General features: G+C 35.6%; 1 protein-coding gene across 2 annotated transcripts in view; it reads right to left on the bottom strand.

Annotated features, from left to right (window-relative positions):
• Positions 1-656: 656 nt before the first annotated feature.
• The window catches only part of LOC127961742 (C-type mannose receptor 2-like), a 41,761-nt gene continuing 17,286 nt past the window's right edge, over positions 657-25,131 (bottom strand). Inside the window, exons 3-4 of one of the 2 annotated variants that reach the window (XM_052560984.1) lie at positions 1,212-1,502; positions 657-1,051 (exon numbers count right to left, since the gene is read on the bottom strand). In XM_052560984.1, coding sequence (XP_052416944.1) covers positions 681-1,051; positions 1,212-1,502 — 662 coding nt within the window. In that variant the 3' untranslated portion in view covers positions 657-680. Of the gene's footprint in view, positions 1,052-1,211; positions 1,503-4,354; positions 4,375-25,131 lie in introns of both variants that reach the window. The other variant, XM_052560985.1, reaches the window with a different exon arrangement.

The following is a 25,131-nucleotide window of genomic DNA, read 5'->3' as shown; positions in this document are numbered from 1 at the left end:
AAGAGTTAAAAATTAAACAATTTTACTTTTGTGTTAGAAGTGCCCCATGTTGTTATGAGGACTTTTATTCTGATGGGGAGCAAGGCTGAAAAAGAGAAGAGAGGTAGTATGTCAATAGAGAATAAAGCACTCAAGCAAGCATTACAATATTGTATACCCTACCTTCACCTCTTCATTTTTAAGAATAAACCTGAATTCATTCTGCTGAGACACACAGACACGCTCAGTCAAAAAGTATTTTCTAAAGTAACTTCATATTTAAAATAAATACAATCTTTAAGCATAAGAGAGAAGCAGCCACATAATGATACAAAAATTCTCAAAACATACAAAATATATAATATGATACCCTTATTGACCCCTCACAAAATTAAACTGACAGAAATAAATTATGCCGTTACTGAATAACACAAAAGTACATTTTGAAACATTAAAAACAGCAGTTCTAACTCTAAGCCCTTAACCAAATACCACCTACAGGAATCACACTGATTTATCCACCTGGAGAAATACAGTCCATCTACACTTCACAGCACAATAATATGTTAATGAAAGATTGAATGAACTATTCATCTAACATAATCTGTAAAAAAAAAACCAAAAAAAAAACCATGTATTTAACCTTAACAACTGGAAACAGGAAAATAATAGAAATAAACATTCAGGCATTCACATGTTCTTTACTCTTCATAAGTTGTGCAGATGAAGTTGAGTTTGTGAGTCTCAGGAAGGCTGATCCAGCGGTGATCTCCTCCAGACTGAACTGCTCCAGATCTCACTGTGTGTTCACAGTCCTCCTCTGATGTGCCGTTCCCTGGAGCCCAGTTCTGATAGCACACCGTATCTCCACTCACCCAGTACCAGATGCCCAAAATGTGAGAGTAACGTAAACCCAACCACACCTCCGCAGTAGACGCACGTTTAACCACGTTCATCACACGACGCTGCATCTCTTCTGAATGAACCGAGACCAGATCCACATGATTCTGTCTGCAGTATCTCAGAGCTTCAGACCACGTCACATTCTCTCTGATCACAATCAGCTCAGGATCTGCAGATAAACCAAGCACAAGCAGAAACTAGAGAGTGACTGATCAAAAACAACATGCAGAACAAACACTGGGGATGAATTTGTCATGTCAGACATGTAGAATGAACTTTAAGAGATCTGGAGGTGATGGAGTGTGTGTGTTTAGTGAAAATCTACTCACCTTCATAACACACAAAAGGATATCGATTGGTGCAAGAGACGTCATGCCATTGTCCCTGAGCATTCAGTTCAACAGCTGTACAGTTTTCACCAGCACTCTGATCTGACCACTGCCATGAGCCTCTGAACAGACCGATCCAGATCCGTGATCCTGATAAATGATTATCACTAATGATCTGCTGAACCTGTTGATTCTCGCTCTGGTTCCTCACACTGACCAGATCAATGTGATTCTTTCTGCAGTAACTCTGAGCGTCTCTCCATTTCATCGCCTGATTGACTAAGACAAGTTCTGTGTTTGCTTTAAGAAAAACAGATGTTATTATTATTACTTGTTGCCAAGCCAACTTACTGTTATGCTATTTAAACTTATTTTTCTTCTGAGAATTATTCTTCTGAGAAAAATTCCAAACGCTACTCCTCCTAGGGCTTTAAAACCACAAGCCCCAAACTCGGCAGAAACCTGCGGGATAGAGCGGTGGTGTGTGCTATATCTTTTCAGACTGATCAGACTTAAAGTTTTTTTTTAATTAATTTTTTTATGTACAAATATATTACCCATAGACTTACATTGTCTGAGAAAAATTGCGCCCCCCTGTTGCAATACCCTGTTTACTTTCACTTTTAAATCGGTTAAAAATACAAGTAAATAATACAATTTCCTTCAAACTGACAAGCTAAACCAACATATCTGATTAGTACAGGGGTTAGGGCTCATTAATAATTGATTTCTGGGCAGAGAGCAGTCAGAAAGACGAGAGAAGAATCACAACTGGTTATGCAGGCATTGTCTACACGGAGCTCACAACGAGCAAATTTATTCTTATTTAAGACCTTTTCAAATTAAATTATATCGGCGATTGCATGCAATCTACCCGTTAGAACACACCAAGAGCTAAATTCAGATGTTTCTGAACTGTTTAAAGTAATAACATGATATATTCGCGGCAGCCAAATGTCCGCGAGCTCGCGATGTATTTCTCTGAACACTTGAAGTCAACATAGAGATTACAGCCTTTCACATTAAAACACTGCAGCGAAACGGCACAAAACAATTAGAAGAATATATTATACACATGAAAATGAGTGTTTATATGTGCTTGTGAGATTTTCTCTGTCAGGCTGAACGTCACATAGATTGATCAGCGCTGCACAGCATGGTAAAGTCATTTATATATATATATATATATATATATATATATTTAAGAGCTTCTTAAAATACAATATGACTCCAAATGCACACAATCCACCCATTAGAACACAACAAGAGCAAAATACAGGGTTTTTGAGCCGTGTATGTGTGCAAAATGCAATATTTGACATCGCGAAGGAGAAAAAAAGTCACTTGACAGCTGCGTTTCTGGGCGAGATCGGATAAATAAATACACATTTCATTCACACTGACAAGCTAAACCAACATATGTTATTATTACCGGGTCAGATCTCATTAATAAATTATATGTCTCTGACCAAAGAACAGAGAGAAAGACGAGAGAGAAATGAGCGCTTCATCAGCATTTTTTAAGAGCTTCTAAAAATAATGTCACAGTGAATGCACTAATCCACCCTTTAGAACACAACAAGAGCAGAATACAGGTGTTTTTGAGCTGTTTATGTGTGCAAAATGAAATATAATTTGACAGTGTGATACAGCTTATTATGAATAGCCTACAGGAAGGAAAAAAATTCACGACAGCCTTTTAACTCTGGAGTCCATTAACGCATATATGCGTTTTGAGTCATTTTCTCCTGATAACCCCGAAAAATACTTAAATCACACTTTCATTTTTAATCGTACAGATAAGAGCAATACATCAATCGAATCTGTAAAGGGTCTACTTTTTTTTGGATACAAACATAATAACAACAAAACTTTGTGCACTTATAAAATAAAGATAACAAACAAGGTGTGCTGTCTGCAGCCTTTGTGTGCGCTGATCGTCATGTACAAACACGTCATTAAAATGAAGTGTAACTCCATGAATACTCAACGAAGAGACATGAGAGAGATATCTATAGAAAGCTTGACATGTCTAATTTAAACTAAACAAGTGCTGCCGAACAAATATTCTGTGATAAAGTAATCCATATCAAAACAACACAATGTCCTTTTTCCACGTCTCCCTTCATTATATTTAATGTGTATGGAAGGCCAAAAGGGTCAAATACACGTGAATTTTAACACGTCAACAACACGTTAAATAAGTATATTTCACTCGTAGACAACACGTATTTATCTTGGGTCCTTTTTTCACGTCTAATGTGTATGGAAGGCCAAGAGGGTCAAATACATGTGAATTTTAACGTGTCTCTGTAAAGGGTCTACTTTTTTTGGATACAAACATAATAACAACAAAACTTTGGGCACTTATAAATTAATGATAACAAACAAGGTGTGCTGTCTGCAGCCTTGGTCTGCGGTGATCTTCATTTGCAAACATGTCATTAAAATGAACTGTAACTCCATGAATACTCAACGAAGAGACATCCCAGACAGCACATGTACGTCTGGCCGACGTCGGCCCAATATCAAAACGTCGGCCTCTATACCTAAAACATATATAAAACATTGGCCTGGCGGAGGCCGATATAATTTGGTCAGTGCTCTGTTCTCCAGCTCATCAATCGTCGGCCCTGAGTTGGTTCAGGACCGCGGGCCGATGCCGCGCTTATCTGTGTGCGCATGCCCAGTTATTCATCTCTTTCAGCCACCCAAAAAGAGAGAAGAGGATAATCCCAGCGACATCTGTGGCTCTCAGGTAACTTTACGATTTCACTTCAGCTCAATTAGACAAAAAATACTACTTTGTTAATTCTGTGACACTGAAAAGGTACTAGTAAGGCACACGGTGTGTTTTATACAGTCTATGGGCAGCTGAAGATACTGGCTAATTTTCAAATACTGTTACCGTTAACTAGCGATTTTTTTTTAAATTAATGTTAACGCCTTAATGCGTTTTCAGAAGTTTATCGGAGGGAAAATGTAAAAGCGGATTATTAAAGAGAAGTCCTGACTGCTTTTTCACCATGTTTTTCACTCTTTTACAGGCTTCCAGAAATAATCCGGTGAAATAATATGGTGAGCTATTGTTGCTGTTGCTTCTGAACTACAAAATGATTTTTAAATTAATTATTGAATGAGACTGTACATTATAAATGTAACGCTTTAACTCTAGATGTTTGTTTGTGTAAATGCTGTGTGTGCGTTGAGTCCTGCGCGAGCGGGGAGCAGAGTTGCCATGGAAACGGGGCGTCAACACAAAAACCGTTACAGGCAAACAGTAATCTCCGTCTCTCGCTGCAGTTTACACTGTTTTATGTAAGTTTAGTCGCTAAAATCACACAAATATTACATACAAATGTTCCTGACACGTTTCTTGCTTGTTATTGACATGTTTCAATTAACGGTTTAGCATCTTCGGAAAAGTCCGTTAGCATTTTAGCAGTTTTCAGGTAGGCTAGCTGTGTGTATGAGATATTTTGATGGCTCTGTGAATGTTTTGCTGGTGATTTGTCAGTATGTTATTGGAAAAGGCTGATTTACTGAATCGATGACGTCACTTACAGTGAGAATGTAATCGGCTGAAATCAAGTTCACATGAGTTTTGATATTTCATGATAAACAGATATTAATACAAATTGTTCTGTGATTTCAGGAGGACAACTCTACAGAACAGAAGTGAAGCTCCAAGATTTCAACATTTTTGAAGGGAGATACTGACTTAGAAATACAGGTGACCTGAAGAAGCTCATGAAATACATTAATATGCCTTTTTTCTGAATATATTTCACCAATTTTAAGAAGTCCCTGACATCATAACGTAAGTCACACTCAACCTAAAACTAAAAATATAGATTGTGTTATTTTAAGATTATACTATTAGTAGTAGAATATGTATATTACATATGTTATTATAATTGTTATATATTATTCTGTCTTTTATCTCCATTTCACCTCTACTCTAGCTTGTTTCCTTCTAATGAACCTGGAACTGCAGAGTAGATATTGTTGTCTCTGTGTCAGATGGCTTGTTTTGTTCCTGGATTCTTCAGTGATGACGATCAGAGTCTGAGTGAACCTGCTGTCAGACAGTGAGTACTGTTCAGTCAGGGCCTTCAGTAAACAACTGTTAGATACCTGTACACAGCTTACAAATCTCTGTTACAGCTAACGCAGCCGTATGTGTAATGCACTTATTATGCCCCACACAGTCTCTCAACAACAATGACGGCTGATCAACAACTTCAGCAGTAGGCTAGATTAGTGTGGGTTAAAGGGATAGTTCACCCCAAAATGAAAATTTGCTGTTAATTTACTTTCCCTCAGGTCTTCCAAGGTGTGGGTGACTTTTTGGTAACACTTTATAATAAAGTTCAGTTGTAAGTCACTTTTAAGTGATTAGTTAATGATGAACTAATCATTTACAAAACATTCATAAGCGCTTAATAAGTGATATACTAATAATTTGTGTACTTTTTGTAAATTAATTTTAAAAGTCATTTACAAGTAATTAGATTATGATTAACTAATTATTTACAAAACATGACTATGTGTTCATAGAAATAAATGATGTTAATATTTTTATCTATGTTCTGTAGATTAAGTTATAAATAATTTACAAGTGACATGAATATACATTCACTAATGATTAAGTAATATGCTATGATTTACACATCTTTCATAAGCAATCTTTAAAAAAATAACATAATGAAAAAAATCAAACAGATCCTTAATGGTTAATAGTTACTAGTGTATATATTATGAATCACTTATAAATCATTGAAATGTCAACATTGTACTATTATCTCAATAAACATTATAAATAATTTACAAAGCTTTCTGCACCCCCCAATCTAAAGTGTAAACTACTCATCAGTTGTAAATGTTTTACAAACTTTGTGGTTTCCAGTTGTGTGTGCGTATATATATATATATATATATATATATATATATATATATATACAGATATATATATATATATATATATATATATATATATATATATATATATATATATATATATATATATATAATATTATATATGTATATATGTAAATATATATATATATATATATATATATATATATATATATATATACACACACACATATATATATACACACATATATATATACACATATATACATACATATATATACATATGTCCAATGTCTGGACTCCTTTATTAATGGAGTAGGCTAAATAAACAGACGTTTCAATATACTGGTATTAAATGCATTTTCTGAGAATTTATATTTCACTTTTTTACTGCAAATGTTGAAATACGTGCTCTTTGGTCCATCAGTCACTGATCACATTAGAATAAAATATCTCATAATAAAATACAAAATTGACTGATTTATGAATGTATATGCATAGTTCTCATCAGTCGGAAATACAGATAAACGCTTTAATTTGTTGTATTTTTGATCCTGAAAGAAAACAGAACAACAATAGAGCGAATCATACCACCGTCTGAGGTTGTGCTTCAAGTCGAACGCACCCATTTATTAATCCTTCACAGCTGAGCATCGCGAGAGGCGGATCTGTGCCAGAGCACATATGTAAATGAGCTGCACAAAGTAAAAAAAAACAACAACCCTGGATAGCCTAGATTAGGCCCATATTCACAAATGTGTTAGCTATGGAATGTAATATCTGATATTCCGATTGTCAAATACATGCAAGTGGAAGTGTATTGTTGTTTAAACTCTTTTATAACGATCGCGTTATGCGCAATATAATTTTATGACACAAATTTTTAAATAGGCTTAAATCAAACACATTTTAATTCAGATTCTGTATATAGCTATATATATATGAACGGAAAACAAAAACAACAGAAAAAAAAAAAACAGCTGGCTGATCTTAACTTATCTTAGTGTCTGTTAACTATGACTCATGAAGCCGTTCGCGCCTTGGTGATAAAAAAAAAAAAAGTTGAACGTAGGCCTATTTTTTGACTGTTTTGAATCCGTGTTTAGACCCCTGTTTCCCTGTGTCCGACCCGACCCGCACCCGTATCCGACACAGTTGGATATTTTTCACCCGTTTCAGCCCGCGGGTACCCGAACCCGTGCAGGAATCTAGTCTGCGGTCGCGCTGTGGGTTCCCGGGTTTGTGTCCGTTTTCGAACCATTCCATTAGTGATGGCCGATTCGTGAACGAATCGTTCAATTTAACCGGTTCTTCTAAGTGAACTGGTTGAACCAGTTCACCAAATCGAACTGAATCGTTTGAAACGGTTCACGTCTCCAATAAGCATAAATCCACAAATTACTTAAACTCTTAACTTTTTTAACGTGACTGACACTCCCTCTTAGTCAGAATAAACCAATATCCCGGGGTAATCCATTTACTCAAACAGTACACTGAATGAAATGCTGTGAAGACCGAACTGAAGATGAACACCGAGCCGAGCCAGATGAACAAACACGCCCACTGCTGGAGCAGCTCTCGTTCTCGAGTCAAGAACCGGTTGCTTCGGTTTTCGGATCATCAGTACACTCAACCGAGAATCGTTTCTGTCAGACGCGTCCGAATTGAGAACCGATGAACTGATGATATTGCGCATGCGTGTTATTTTGTAAGTATTTTGTTAAACATCGGAAAGTGTGATAAAATAACTATATTTTATTTTGATTTTTTTTATTATTATTTTTTTAGATTAATGTTTCCAATCTGTATATTGTATATAATGTATAGGCCAAATGGGTTTTCAGGGAAGTTGGACAATAATTAAGACTCTAAAGACTCTTATGTTTAATAGGAATAAGGGATGATTTATGAGATATCTGTACTGTATTTATAGTTAATGATGACACATTCACAAATTGAGTTTGTAGTAAACAGAACATGAACACGAGTAGAGCAGCTGATGACACTGAACTGCAGCACATGCCGGTTAGAGCGATTCTCGTTCTCGAGTCAAGAACCGGTTGCATCGGTTTTCGGATCATCAGTACACTCAACCGAGAATCATTTCTGTCGGACGCGTCCGAATTGAGAACCGATGAACTGATGATACTGCGCATGCGCGATTCAGCGTGAAGCCAACTGACTCACAGCATGTCTGAACCGAAGGGATTCTTTTGGTGATTGATTCTGATTCTGTACTAGTAATGTTATGAGCGCGGGTATTTCGAGGGCTTGGATGAAGGGCAATCTGGCGAAACGTAAGTTCATTTAATAAAAAATACATCGCAATGGATTATGTTTAGTAAGTGGATCATGGTTTCTGCGCTGATGACACCTAATTTATTTACTTTATATCTTCAAGACTTTTTTTCAACCGGTTTATTGAATCGAACCGTCCGAAAGAACCGGTTCGTGGAAAAGAATCGAACTTCCCATCACTACATTCCATGTATTTCCACTGTAGAAAAGGTTATTCGTAGCCGAAACTGACTTCTTTCATATTTGTCGACCAATGTACAGAAAAATACATCAGTATGTCATCATAAACACAAACTTTTTTGTCTTACATGAATGTAAACAGTTGAACAGATGAGAAAGAAAACACACACATACAGTATTTTTGTTTAAAGAGACAACGGCCTAATAAACGTGCTGTCTGTCATTAATGTTAATCAAAGAACAAAAGAAAATCATTCACTGATCTCGACTGAATATATTTAATAACTTTAATTGATTAATCTTTATTTTATTTATAAAAAGAAAACTATGCAGTGTTTTTAAACTTTTAATTACAGTTTCTGTACCTGAAATTTTGTTTTGTTGTATTTATGATATTGCTAATTGATTTGTTTGTTCATATCTTACTATTGACTGGTTACTTGTCTTTAACACTTTAATATTTTTATTAATTAATTGTTTTTGCTATGGTATGTTTTTTTTTTTTAAGCACAGGCAAAATTCTTCTTGCAGTGTTTTGTAAGCTGCTGATTTTTGCTCATGTTATTCAGCTGCAACAGAATGCTTTGTAAAAAGACAGAAACATGTTTGACATCTAAATGTTTGACTTAATTTTTATATACTGGATTTTTTATCTTATTGGAATCGAAACTAGGAATCGATAAGCAGAATCGGAATTGGAATCGATAAAATTCAAACGATACCAAACCCTACACACCGGACGCATCATATTTTATTTGCTGCTATTTTAAAACACTGCATGATTATCTAATCATGCACAGTGTCTTTGAGAAGTCACAGTTATCACAGACACCGGATGCGTCATATTCAATTCAAGCAGCGGTCTAAAACTGTTTATTTAATCACCAAACGGACATAAGTTTGCTTCAGGAATGAACAATGTGGCATATGTGTTTAAAGTTCAGTGTTAAAAAAAAAAGAGCAAACGGAAAGAAAACGCGCAATCTGTATAACAACTTTCTATATGAGGCATACAGACTGTATTAGAGCCACAGAAAGACCAACGTTTTGCTGTAAAATGCACAATACATAATTTATAGCCTTGGGTGAAGTCATTATGTAAATTTACAATGATTTGAGATTAATATAATGTTATTTAATAGAAAACTATGTGAACGGCTGCATTTAAATTCGCATTTGAAGTTTCCCACTCTGTGCAGCGCACAGTGTCACAAGGCAAAACAAACACAACACGGAAAAATATCTCCATGGATTTTGGCGATAACTGATAGTTCTAAAAATCAACTATCGGTGCCGATTAACCAGCAAAACCAATGAATCGGTCGACCTCTGTTATAACAATGTGCATGATACAATACTCATCAAATAATAAAGAACTCATTTCATGTCCCTTGACTCAGATTAAAAAGTAATCACGGCCAACAAAATAACTTGTGCTTGGTGTTAACTGTTAGCCACTCATAGCACTCGTAGTTGCAATCTTTGAAATGGTGCATAAAAATGTTGCTGGCCTTCAATTTAGGTGTAGGTCTTCCTTTCTCAGTTGTAGGTCTTCATTTCTCAGTTATTCTCTTTTTTCTGCAAAAGAGCTCCTTAAAAAAGCATTTTAGTAGATTGGCAACCAGATCTATAGGCTGTATTTTCTTTTCATTGAATTTCACTTTCGTACTTTGGAAATCCCTGACTTAAACGCTGGGGGTAGCACTGGGCACGTCTCTAGACCCAGAGGGTGTGCTGTCATTGAATATCAAAATTTGATTGGCTGATGATTCTGTCACTAATGCTTGTAACAAATCAGATGTGACTTCTTTCATCAAAAGGGTAGCACAATCTGTAGTGCTGGCCATATACTTTTTAATGTAGGATATTCCTGGTCAACCTCAATTAAACTAATCGCAAGCAATTTGTGAACATTACACAAATGTAAATAACTAAATAGTCTGTAAAAGCATTTTTCACACAATTTTGTTTTTTATAGGGCCAGCAGAGGCCTGCTCACCCTGACGGCCCACTGCTGCTGTCAGACAACATCTCCAAGATGCTATAAACTAACTGCAGGACCAGTAAGTACAATCTTGAACATACACAACTGTTTCATAAGTTTGGGAAGGTATGTTTTTTTTTTTTTATGTTTTTGAAAGTATTTTATGCAACCTCAGTTTAATTTATGAAATTAATACAATTCACTACAATTTAAAATAATAGTTTTCTATTTGAATATATTTAGAGAAGTAATTTATTCCTGTGATGGTAAAGCTGTATTTTCAGCATCATTACTCCAGTCTTCAGTGTCACGTGATCTTCAGAAATCATTATTATATTCTGATTTGCTTCTGAAGAAACATTTCTGACTATTATCAGTGTTGAAAACCGCTGTCTTCCTTCACTTTTTCAGGATTCTTTGATGGATAAAGTTTTAAAACAATACTGTGTTTGAAACAGAAATGTCTGTTTTAACTTTTGATAATTGATAAGACAGTGATAATAATTGAAAATGTTTATTGAGCAGCAAATCAGAATGATTTCTGAAGGATCATGTGACACTGAAGACTGGAGTAATAAAAATTAGCTTAGATCACAGAAATAAATTACATTCACAATATATTCACGTAGAAAACTGTTGTGTTAAATTGTAATATTTCACAATATTACAGTTTTTTACTTGCTTTTGATCAAATAAAGGCAGCCTTGGTGAGCAGAAGAGACTTTTCTCCAAGACGTAAAAAGAAATCGTACTGACCCCAAACTTTTAACAGTAGTATAAATTACAAAAATGATGTTCCACCTACTGAAATGTGTATTCCATTCTAAAGAGATGCCTGTTCCACAAATATTACATTTACAGGGATCACGTGAAACACTTCATCAATAAACTGATTTTTGAGAGCATTAGTGGCAGTGTGTCGATTTTTGTTTATTGATTGGTGAATTGGAAGTGGATGTGCATTTATTAAACCTACTTGTGATTAAATCATATATATATAGCAAAATAAGCTCAAATTGATGCAGCAGCATCTATGGTGCATGGCCTGTAGTGAGGTCACTAAATTCTAATACCAAGAATTTATCAAAGTCCACTAAAGGAAGCAAAACCTATTGGTATTTTACTTTGAAATAGCCTTCCTAATAATATTTGGGGCTTGGACACACTTTTTTAGTTTAAATTAGATTAAAATACATAGTTTAGTATTCACACAACACATCTAATAACCATGCACTCCAGTTATATGTGATTAAATAATATTTTGTCTGAAATAATATGAACAGCAGCAGCTATGCTAAACTTTCTTTTCTTTTTATTTCCTGTTTCTATCTCAGGATGTCAATCCCAATGATTCTAGAGATTACACCAGCTCCAGACTGAATCCAAACTTACTTGTGAAGACTTCAGATGGCGCCAAAGCTCGCAAAGACTAAAGACAAAGACAACTGTACATGAACACATAAAACATTTGACACACAAAATAAAAATTATCCTTATTTTGCCTATAAGGGTAAATTTTATGATTTTCAACCTGCTTTATTGTAATGTCTCTTATATCTGTAAATGAACAATATTTACTCTCTGAGTTATGTGGACCTATATGTCCCCTTTTATTTGTAAGCAGCAATGACACAATGCAGAATCTAAATGAAAACATGCTGTTTTGTATCAGTTTTGCAAATAAACGGTATCTTGGAGAAAGAATAAACATTATTCTTTTACAAATGTTACCAACAATATAACAATACAAAATGGATTGAATTTGTTTTACTTACCCTTTAAAAATGTTGAAAGATAATGTTAATGTTAACTGAATACAAAACTAGAGACTTGTTTAGTAAGATTTTTTATCAGAAAATATTTTTGAATTTTTATCATGCAATTTAAAAAAATTTAATTGCTTAATTGTTGTTTTCCTGGTTTTATTTTGTGTTTATGTAACTCTTTTTAAAAAGTTATTGGTATAAAGTTAACCTGCGATGCTGACAGCACTGAACACATGCCATTTCATTATGAACTAGATAGGGCTGTGCAAAAAATCGAATGCGATTTTCATGCACCTCTCATCAGTAAAGACGCTCCTGCAGTGTTGGGCAAGCTACTTGGAAAATGTAGTGAGCTAAGCTACCAGTTACTCTACAGTAAATGAAGCTTCACTACACTGAAGCTACCCCCCTGGGAAATTCAGCAAGCTAAGCTACATCAACAGTAGCTTGCTACTTTTAAAATTACATTTTTATGTTGAACACGTTTTTATACAAGTCAATGCTATCTCAGTGCTTAAAACTGTCAGTCAAACAGATAGGCAGGTGTAATTGTTTAGTTTAATAGTTTTTTGTGTTCCTTTTCAATTTGGTAACAAAAACAATCAAAATACATGTAATTAACAATGTGTGCACAAGTAAGTGTATGCACATGTTGCATGGGCATGCTTAATATACTGTAGGACTTTGCAGAACAAAATGCAAGACCTCCAAACAGTACAAAAAAAAAAAAAAAATGGCCAGGCTGGCCCTTATGAAAAATAAAAATTGCAGAATATTGGAAAATATCATGTAATATATTATGCATATATTCTTATATTTATTTTTTCCAATATATTGCAATATATTGAAAGCGGCAATCATTTGTATATTTTGCAATATATTATATAATATATGTGTCATCAATATATTATTAAATGTATTTGTAAGGACAAAAGAACCTGAGATACTTTGATCTCCTGAGAAACAGACAATACAAACCTCAGACAAACAAGACCTCCTTCCCTTCTGGCCATTTGTTTCATTATAAATCCCTTCACCCATTCTTCCTTCTACTCAGTCTGCTCAAAATGATTACATGAAAATATCAATGCAAGTGATCTAACACTCTGTATAGTATCATTGGAAATGTCTCAGTGCAACTGGTACAATGGTCTCAATCTCATAAAAGTAGATTAGAAGATAATACAGATCTGAAGAGTCAAGAGATATCTTGATTACTGTGATGGGAGTGTCCTTTCCTTGGGACCTGAGTTAATGCAAATTCCAATTGTTAGTTTCTGTCTTCATCTCGAGGGATGTTTGTCTTGGTCTGAGGTATTTAAACGATTGCAGCAAGTTGATCAGGGCGATTTCTGTAGCCAGAAAGCCCGTAGTGTGTTGTGTGTCTCTTCACTTCATACTATGTATTTTCTAAGGTCAGGTATGCATATTTTACTTTTAGATTCATCTTTGAGAATTTGATGTTTTGTATTGATATGATTTGATGTGTTTCAATTGGATATGTAATTGGCAAAATACATATCTACCTGACTGTTAATAAATTGTTACATTTTGATTCTATTCTGTCTTACTCTGTAATTATTGACTAGTAGATTACGTTGTATCCTTGTTAGCAACATGAGCACCCGAATGAATGAGTTAATATAAAAATAGAGTTAACTAGAATAATCAAATGTCAGAAGAATATTAATTAAAAAGGCATACAACCAATTTGAGATCATAAGAAAATGGAGTCAGATTAAATAATAAAATGGAGTCAGATTTGAGTTTAACCTAAAATGAATAACTCTACGCGCTGAAAGACAGAACACGCAGGAAACCTTCATCCAGCACCAGATACCTTCCTTGGGCCGAGTGTCTGGAACTTACATATTCAAATATATAAAATATCAGAAATAAAAAGGAAAATAATATATTATAATACATCACAATATATTTTAAGAAATAAATTGGAAAAATATATTTTCCTTTCGTAAGGGGGACCCTGATAATTTTTACAAGCAGGATCTGAAACCATGTTTTCTCTCTGTTATCTCGGTCAGTGTCATGTACTTGTCGAGGTAAGGCCACGGCGACTCACTCCTCGGGATTAACTGTTCTCCGACCTCATCCTATGCCATCATTTCATCAAATAATTTTTTGCGTGACTGGCCAAGGTGTGTTACCATCCGGGGCAGAATGGGACGGTAATGCATCATAAAGATGCTTGGTTGCTATCCATCGTAAACACGAGCAAGATGAAGTAGCGCCGTCGCGTCACTACTGATCCAGGATCAGCGATTTAGCAGTTGTATTTCTCGTTTTAGTCTACCGACAACTAACTCAAAATCGCTTTCAAAATCGACAAAGAATCGCCTGCAAATTTTAACATCGATTTTGTGTAGATTGTCAGTGAATTACGGCTCGGTGTAGTAAATGCCTACCAGTGTTGCCAAGTCTGTGGTGGTTGTTTTTCATGTCCGCAGGTCACAGCGACCCCAATCAGAGTATGTGAGCGGAGTGGAGCGGCAACAATTTCCCCTCCGCGCTCAGAGCATTTAATAATCACTCCGCTCCAGCTCCACTCCGGGTTCACAATTTCCCGCTCCCGCTCCACTCCACGCTCAGTGATACCAGAAACACCGCTCCACCCTCGCTCCGTGGCTAAAGTATTTCAGTATGTTTGAAATCTTATGTTCATAACATAGCCTATATTAAAAATAAAAATAAAATAACAGGAGAGTTTCAAAGTGGCTTAGGCTATTGTGTGCAAACTTTTTTTTCCTACCACATGCCAAACTAATAGCTTGGATGTCAGCATTAATATAATTACTGTATTCTGCTGTGCAAATTTTGTTTGTGATGAAAAAACAGTAAATTTTTATTTTATCTACAGATCAATGCATTTCTTACAGATTTCTGCTCATTCAAAATCAGATACAGATGAAGTAACACTGTAAGATTACATTTGTTTGAATGCATTATTGCGAAAGCAATTGCGTGTGAATTTGCTGTAACTGTTTAAATCATGCTTCGACCCGAAAATATTCAGTAAAAGGAACAGACAAACTCCTTGACAACTAGCCTATAACTTCCCGCTCGGCTATTGTCGTCATTGTAACCTTCTGATTTGAGAGATCTATCTGTATCAAGCTATAGTTAAATATGTTTAATGTGAATACTTGCTAAATATGCAGTTATATTACGGGCCGTTGGCATGAATTGTACTCGTGATGGAGCGATGGTGGAGCGCTCATGGAGCGAGTGAAAACCACAACGCTCCGACTTTTTAAAAATCCGCTCCTCGCTCCTGTCAAAATCACACCGCTCCACTCCACGCTCCGCTCCCACTCTGCTCACATACTCTGACCCCAATACAAATAACGTGATATTTAGCCCCTAAAATGCGAATTTTACCAAGGCAACCCTGCTAAAAAACTTATATTTTAAACCCGGGAAGCAATGTTTTATCGGGGAACCTTCTAGAAGCGGGATTGGGCTACACTTACAGAAATATTTCACCCCAAATTTAAGATTTATGTAATTTTATTACATGACAAATTCCCATTTGAAGTGAAGTGACATTCAGCCAAGTATGGTGACCCACACTCAGAATTTGTGCTCTGCATTTAACCCATCCGAAATGCACACACACAGAGCAGTGAACACACACACACACACTGTGAGCACACACCCAGAGCAGTGGGCAGCCATTTATGCTGCGGCGCCCGGGGAGCAGTTGGGGGTTCGATGCCTTGCTATAGGGCACCCAAGTCATGGTATTGAAGGTGGAGAGAGAACTGTTCATGCACTACCCCCACCCACAATCCCGTCCGGCCCGAGACTCGAACTCACAACCCTTCGATTGGGAGCCCAACCCTCTAACCATTAGGCCATGACTTCCCAAAGGCCACGACTTCCACGATTTATATTTTTTTCATAACTTAGATGAAAACCAATCACATAAACTTTAAATAACAGAATCTTGTTTGTTTTATAACTCTTACAGAAGATCGTATTGAGAATGAACTAAGGTTTAGATGTTGATTTATTGTTTCATTTGAAGTAACCATGTTAGAGATCAGTGTTTGCTTTAGTTGGGCTCTTGACCCTTGACTTTTGTTTTAGTCTTTTTTTCTGGCTGTTATAATCGTGTGTTTCTAAAACACATTTGTTGTAACTCAAAAGCGCAGAAAAAGTGCCATCAGGTGTTAACCTGTATCTAGGTGTAGGTTGTTATACTTTATAATGGTGATGATAATCATCAATTATTGATCCATACAGTGTGTAATCTCTGATGAAATAAGTGTTGTGTAATTTGATTGATTATCATAAAAGTGATTCTAAGAAAAAGTGGTTCTGTGATAATAAGTTAATATGAATGACTTTTCAAACAGTGTGGTCTTCTACGGTGTCAAACAGTCACACAAAGACATCAATAATCAGAATATAAACCTCAACAATGGTGACCATTAAAAAAAATGCTGCAGAGCATGCTGGGAGCCATGGATGAGTTTTGTACTACAATAGTACACAGCATGCATTGCAGCATGTTTTTTTTCGTCACCATTGTAGAGGTTCATATTCTGATTATTAATGTCTGTGTTTGACCAACTACAGTCATAGAAGAAAAATCAATGTGTACAAAATGTTTGGAAAGTCACTTGTATATTAACTGATTATCACACAACCACTGGCTCTTAGTGTCATTTTTACTAGGTCCATTACTACTAATTACACATCTATTTCATCAGAGATTAGACTCCGTACGGATCAATAATTTTGTATTATCATCACCTATATAATGTATAACAACCTACACCTAGGTACAGGTAAACACCTGATGGCCTTTCTTCTGGGCTTTTGAGTTACAACAAATGTGTTTTAGAAACACATGGTTATAACAGCCAGAGAAAAAAACTAAGACAGAAATCAAGGGTCAAGAGCCCAACTAAAGCAAACACTGATCTCTAACATGGTTACTTCAAATGAAACAATAAATCAACATCTAAACCTTAGTTCATTCTCAATAAGATCTTCTGTAGACGTCTGACAGAAATAAAGTCAGTCTGGTTATTAATAAGCTGGAGAGACAAAGACAAAAAGATCACACAAGCACTCATTTTGATCTCTATAATATATTCTTCTAATTGTTTTGTGTTGATTCGCTGCACTGTTTTAATTTAAAAGGCTGTCGTAACTTTTTTTCCTTCCAGTAATCATAAGCTGTATTGAGCTGATATTTCATTTTGCACACATACACAGCTCAGAAACACCTGAATTACAAATTCCGATTTTTTTTCACACCAGAAAGCCGCGCGGCTGAATTGAGCTCTTTTGCTTTAGGCTCTTTTTTCTGTTTATTTAAACTGTGATTTGCATTTGTTCGTTCAGGTGCAGGTGAACAAGAGCTCGGTTCAGTGTTGCTGTCCCTGTTCGCGAGACACGTTTCTCTCTCGCACCGAACACAGCGCGAGTCACCAGCTGCTCAGTTCAACTGAAGCCAACTTGATGTGTTGAATGCTCGGGGCACGTTATAAAACGTATTCTTAAAATACACATTTCTGTTTTAATAAATGCTCATATTAAATCATAGCATAACACATAAGTAGGTACAACAATAATCAGTGATCAGTGAATGACCATTTTGGTCGCAGTGTTCCCTGCTTTACCATGTTATGCAGCGCCGAGCAATCGCTGTGACGTTCAGTCTGACAGAGAACATCTCACAAGCACATATAAACACTCATTTTCATGTGTATAATATATTATTTAAATTGTTTTGTGCCATTTCGCTGCAGTCTTTTAATGTGAAAAATATATAATGTTATTACTTTAAACAGTCCAGAAACATCTGAATTTAGCTATTGGTGTGTTCTAACGTGTGGATTGCGTGCAATTGCCGTTTTAAAAGGTCTTAAATAAGAATGAATTCGCTCGTTGTGAGCTCCGTGCAGACAATGCCTGCATGACCAGCAGCTGATTCTTATTGTTTCACTTTCACAGCACATTAAACATCACTCTTATAAGAGTATACTTTATCTAGACATACTTAGCCTACTTGATCTGGACAAACGGTGCATCAATTGAAAGTTTAAAGACTCAAGCTTCGATACTTGACGAATATTTTGATAAAACGTTGTTGCAGTGACAGTTATTTAGTAATTTATGTCAGGAGTGCAAAATAATAAATCCGTATTATGCCCCATTTTGAATAGAAATTCACCACTCATTCATATGCAGTCACGTCAGGAGCTGTTTATTTGTGTTCACATAGACTCACTGAACAGCGTCAGTAAGGATTTATAGACCAAAGATGCATATGTGCGGAGATATATGGATATTTTTACTTCATATTTCTTCAGACAGAATCCTCATTTCTATTCATTTCCACTGATTTACGCGATCTGATGATCAACAGCCTCTTCCAGCGATCTGTGTGTGTGTGTGGAGTGGTGTGAGCTCGTGCTGTGTGTCACTCATACTCCGATTGGTCCTTCGCCATGTCAGTCTTAGAGTGTCATGTCCGGACACCGCCACATCGTGTCACATGCTTCCTGTAAACTTCCTGGTTCATATTTTACCATAACACTGAAACACCTCTGTACACACGAAATATCCGAATAAGAAACCCGAGCATACGTTAGTAAAACTTGGTATGAGATTTTCTTGAGATCTGGGGCGTTTTTATAAAAAAAAAAAAAAAATCGAAATTGTACATGGGAAATGCTAACTTGTGCAGCGATGAAAAAAGCTACATATAGCATATTTTTACAATAGTAATCGACCAAATTCCACCCCTGATCGCTAAAGGAAGTTATTACAAACACTCGATCGGGGTTTAAAGTGAGTTTTTAGTAAAAATGTACTAATAATTGAATAAATTGTCTGATGTAGCTTGATGCTAACGTTAGCTCTAATGCTACTAATAGCAGGTGCATTTCTTCATAATTCATTTCTGTCACGATAATTTTTTATAGTAAGACTTTTGATAAATAAGTGCTAAATGCATACTGAGACTAAGTGAGATAGCAGTTTAGTGGACTGTAAAGCTTGAAATAACCACAACAAAGGCTGATAAAGGTGTAATAAAAGCAAAATAATGATAAAAGAATAATGCGGATAATGTTTCATACCTGGCGGAGGTTCACAAGACTCATTTGGTGAGAACAATATAATCATGAAACGGGGAGTTTTCAAAGCCAACACAGACAGACAGACAGCACAGGAATGTTTGCATGTGAGATTTTACAGAGATGACAAGTGCCATAAATCAATCTGATTAGCCTTCTCTAAAAACACACATGACATAGCCTTAGAAAAGATTTCATAAAATTCACAGTTTTATAGATTAGATTATGAAATTTTCATATGAAGCTTTGGTAGACTTGTGGCTTTAGCTACACTGTTGCTAAACTCATATCCTACATCAACATTTTTTTTTAAATACATTTAAAAAATATGTTTTTAATATTTTTATTTTTGTTTTTATGTTTGAGCTTATATATCTCTATTATCATAACAGTCTGAGTGATTCTGATTCCTGAACAGTAACCTTTGAAGTGTCAGCTTTGTGGACAAATGTTGATTATGTATCTAGTCAGAAAGAATCATGATCAAAAACATTTTTATTTTGGGTATGTCATTTCTGTCTCCATGCCAAATATGGGGGGTGACTGGTAAGGGGTTTTAAAAGAGACTGCATTTACCTGCTGCCTTTAGTAAATTAGATTTTAATGGGAAATGAAGGCCACATTGCTTATTTTGTCCACACGATGGCGCCACAGGATAAATACTAAATACTTCAAGCTATATTCAGGGACAAAGCAGTTGGTAAATGAAATCACTTTAATATTCAAATCGAGTATCATGATCAACTTCCATTTTATTTCTCAACAGTTTATGTTCAATAGCCATTTCTGTCGAAGCTATTGTCATAGCCTAGGCTTTTTATTAGAACAAAAGACAGCAAGGGTCCATAGAAAATTGCTTGGTGAATAGAAACAAAAACAGCCATGTGAACATAAACCTTTGATATATAAATTGGAAGTTGATCATGATACCGGATTTGAATATTAAAGTAACTTTATTTATCAGCGGAGCACAGGATTTTGCCTTAGTTTCACTTTTAAATCGGTTAAAAATACAAGTGAATACCTAAGTTGCCTCTTTTCAAGTAAATTATGAGTCCTTCTGTGAGTACTATTATATGCACAATATGAAAATAGATAACTAATATAGTGTCCTCTCTTTAATTTTTCAGTAATGTGTGATAACTTGAGAAATATGTTGTCAGTACTATTAAAATAAGATCAAATTGAATGGTATTTAGGAGATTATAGTTTTTGCATTATTACTATATTGGGCCTTATTGAAGTTTATTTTAAAAAAAATAATGAATGTTTATAATTTTTTTATTAGAGAAAAATATGCATGACTTATTTTGCATCCAGCTAGAAAACCCTGTCGTAGCTGTTATCATAGCCTAGGCTTTTTATTAGAAAAGAAAACAGCAAGGGACCATGGAAAAAAACTGTTACAGGTGTATTTTCTATTATTATTTATTTATTTTTTGTAGCGGGGCAGCTCAAGCATGTTGGGCGCACAAGTACTGTGGTTTTTTTGCCCCATGGCCAAGCCAAATTCAAAGTTAGTTCACTAACTTTTAATTCTAGTTATGTTGGCTTGGCAACAAGCCAACATACTGTTATGCTATTTAAACTTATTATGTTGGCTTGGCAACTTCTTCTTTTTCCTCTTTTTCTTATTATTATTTTTCTGACAGAAATTCTAAACGCTACTCCTCCTAGGGCTTTAAAGCCACAAGCCCCAAACTCGGCAGACACCTGCGGGATAGAGCGGTGCTGGTTGCTATATCTTTTCAGACTGATCAGACTTAAAGTTTTTTTTTTATTAATTTTTAAATGTCAAAATACATTACCCATAGACTTACATTGTCTGAGAAAAATTGCGCCCCTAGTTGCAATAACCGAGATTAAAGGGAGGAGTCGGGTTTTGTTTCACTTTTAAACCGGTTAAAAATACCAAGTAAATAATACAATTTCCCTCAAACTGACAAGCTAAACCAACATATCTGATTATTACAGGGGTTAGGGCTCATTAATAATTGATTTCTGGGCAGAGAGCAGTCGAGAGAAGAATCACGGCTGCTCATCTCAGGCTGTCTCCACGGAGCTCACAACGAGCGAATTCATTCTTATTTAAGACCTTTTAAAACGGCGATTGCACGCAATCCACACGTTAGAACACACCAAGAGCTAAATTCAGATGTTTCTGAACTGTTTAAAGTAATAACATGATATATTCGCGGCAGCCAAATGTCCGCGAGCTCGCGATGTATTTCTCTGAACACTTGAAGTCCACATGACAGCCGCGTTTCGGGGCGAGATCGGACAAATAATAATAGGCTACACATTTCATTCACACTGACAAGCTAAACCAACATTTGTTATTATTACCGGGTCAGATCTCATTTATAAATTATGTCTCTGGCCAAAGAACAGCGAGAAAGACGAGAGAGAAATGAGCGCGTCATCAGCATTTTTTAAGCGCTTCCAAAAATAATATCACAGCGAATTGCACTAATCCACCCATTAGAACACAACAATAGCAGAATTCAGGTGTTTTTTAACTGTTTATGTGGGCAAAATGAAATATAATTTGACAGCGTGATACAGCTTATGAATACTTGATGTCTGGGCAGAGAGAAGTCAGAAAGACGAGAGAAGAATCACGGCTGCTCAGCTCAGGCTGTCTCCACGGAGCTCACAACGAGCGAATTTATTCTTATTTAAGACCTTTTATAATTAAATTATATCGGCGATTGCACGCAATCCACACGTTAGAACACACCAATAGCTGAATTCAGATGTTTCTTAACTGTTTAAAGTAATAACATGATATATTCGCGGCAGCCAAATGTCCGCGAGCTCGCGATGTATTTCTCTGAACAAGTCTAAATAGAGAATTCACAGCCTTTCACATTAAAACCCTGCAGCGAAACGGCACAAAACAATTAGAAGAATATATTATACACATGAAAATGAGTGTTTATATGTGCTTGTGAGATTTTATCTGTCAGGCTGAAGTTCTGAACGTCACATCAATTGCTATCCATCGTCACAACATGATAAAGTCATTTATATATATTTTTAAGAGCTTCTTAAGATATTAATGCACACAATCCACTCATTAGAACAAAACAAGAGCAAAATCCAGGTGTTTGTTGAGCCGTGCAAAACGAAATATCATTTGACATAGAGGGGAAAAAAGTAACTGTAACTCCATGAATACTCAACGAAGAGACATGAGAGATATATCTATAGAAAGCTTGACATGTCTACTTTTAAACCAAACAAGTGCTGCCGAACAAATATTCTGTGATAAAGTAATCCATATCAAAACAACGCAATGTCCTTTTTTCACGTCTAATGTGTGGAAGGCCAAGAGGGTCAAATACACGTGAATTTTAACGTGTCTCTGTGAAGGGTCTACTTTTTTTGGATACAAACATAATAACAACAAAACTTTGGGCACTTATAAAATAAAGATAACAAACAAGGTGTGCTGTCTGCTGCCTTGGTCTGCGCTGATCTTCATTTACAAACACGTCATTAAAATGAACTATAACTCCATGAATACTCAACGAAGAGACATGAGAGATATATCTATAGAAAGCTTGACATGTCTACTTTTAAACTAAACAAGTGCTCCCGAACAAATATTCTGTGATAAAGTAATCCATATCAAAACAAAGCGATGTCCTTTTTTCACGTCTCCTTTCATTATATCTAATGTGTATGGAAGGCCAAGAGGGTCAAATACACGTGAATTTTAACGCGTCAACAACACGTTAAATACGTGTATTTCATGCGTAGACAACACGTATTTAATATTATTTATTTATCGGCGCTGCACAACATGGTAAAGTCATTTATAAAAAATTTTAAGAGCTACTTAAAATACTATATTACTCCAATGTTATATCCAATATTATTTAACGTGTTAAATAGTGTTGTTTACAAGTGAAAAATCAGCAGGTATTTAACATGTATTTCACGTGAAATACACTGAAGTACACCTTAAAAATCAGTTTGAAGAGGTCAATGTCATTGGCTGCTGAGGACTTGGGTCAAACCACTTCTGTGAGCTTAGTGGTTGGGGTGTACCATTCATAGACAGGCAACCACCATTTAACATGCTATAGATCAGCTTATTCAGCCTTATTATTATTTTTTTTTTCGTAACTGTTTTGTATAGCCTATATAAATAATATATTTAAGTTTCAGTTTTATGAAATATTTATTTTTTAATAAATATTAATTAAAATTTTGTGGTGATAGTATAACGTTTATAAAAGTTACAGTATTTTGTAATGAAACAGGACTTTTTGTTTAGCTCTTGACTCACCGAAGTATACTATATATAGTGTCCCTTCTTTAATTTTTCAGTAGTGTGATAACTTAAAATATGTTGTCAGTACTATTAAAATTGATTATGGTTTTTGCATGACTTATTTCGCATTCAGCTAGACAACCCTGTCGTAGCTGTTATCATAGCCTAGGCTTTTTATTAAAAAAGAAAACAGCAAGGGACCATGGAAAAAGTCTGTTGCAGGTGTATTTTTTATGGTATTATTATTTTTTATTTTTTGCAGTGGGGCAACTCAAGAATGTTGGGCATACAAGTACTGTGGCTCTTTTGCCCCATGGCCAAGATGGCCAAGCCAACATCAAAGTTAGTTCACTAACTTTTAATTCTAGTTTTTATTATTATTATTCTTCTGAGAAAAATTCTAAACGCTACTCCTCCTAGGGCTTTATAGCCACAAGCCCCAAACTCGGCAGACACCTGCGGGATAGAGCGGTGGTGTGTGCTATATCTTTTCAGACTGATCAGACTTAAAGTTTTTTTTTAATTAATTTTTAAATGTAAAAATTCATTACCCATAGACTTAAATTGTCTGAGAAAAATTGCGCCCCTACAGTTGCAATGAGATTAAGGAGAGGAGTCGGGTTTCGTTTCACTTTTAAACCGGTTAAAAATACAAGTACATAATACAATTTCCTTCAAACTGACAAGCTAAACCAACATATCTGATTAGTACAGGGGTTAGGGCTCATTAATAATTGATTTCTGGGCAGAGAGCAGTCAGAAAGATGAGAGAAGAATCACGGCTGATCAGCTCAGTCATTGTCTACACGGAGCTCACAAGGAGCGAATTAATTCTTATTTAAGACCTTTAAAATAGGCGATTGCACGCAATCCACACGTTAGAACACACCAAGAGCTAAATTCAGATGTTTCTGAACTGTTTATAGTAATAACATGATATATTCGCGGCAGCCAAATGTCCGCGAGCTCGCGATGTATTTCTCTGAACACTTAAAGTCCACATGACAGCCGCGTTTCGGGGCGAGATCGGACAAATAAATAGGCTACACATTTCATTCACACTGACAAGCTAAACCAACATATGTTATTATTACCTGGTCAGATCTCATTAATAAATTATGTCTCTGGCCAAAGAACAGAGAGAAAGAAGAGAGAGAAATGAGCGCTTAGCATTTTTTAAGCATTTTTTTGCGAATGCACTAATCCACCCATTAGAACACAACAAGAGCAGAATTCAGGTGTTTTTGAGTTGTATATGTGTGCAAAATGACAAATAATTTGACAGCGTGATACAGCTTATGAATACTGGAAGTAAAAAAAGTCACGACAGCCTTTTAACTCTGGAGTCGATTAACGCATAGGCTATACGCGTTTTGAGTCATTTTCTCCTGATAACCCCAAAAAATTACACTTTCAGTTT

Source organism: Carassius gibelio, chromosome B7, assembly GCF_023724105.1.
Source record: "Carassius gibelio isolate Cgi1373 ecotype wild population from Czech Republic chromosome B7, carGib1.2-hapl.c, whole genome shotgun sequence".
Lineage (NCBI taxonomy): Eukaryota > Metazoa > Chordata > Actinopteri > Cypriniformes > Cyprinidae > Carassius > Carassius gibelio.
The sequence above is the reverse complement of the archived record's forward strand: the minus strand, read 5'-3'. Positions and strand labels throughout refer to the sequence as shown.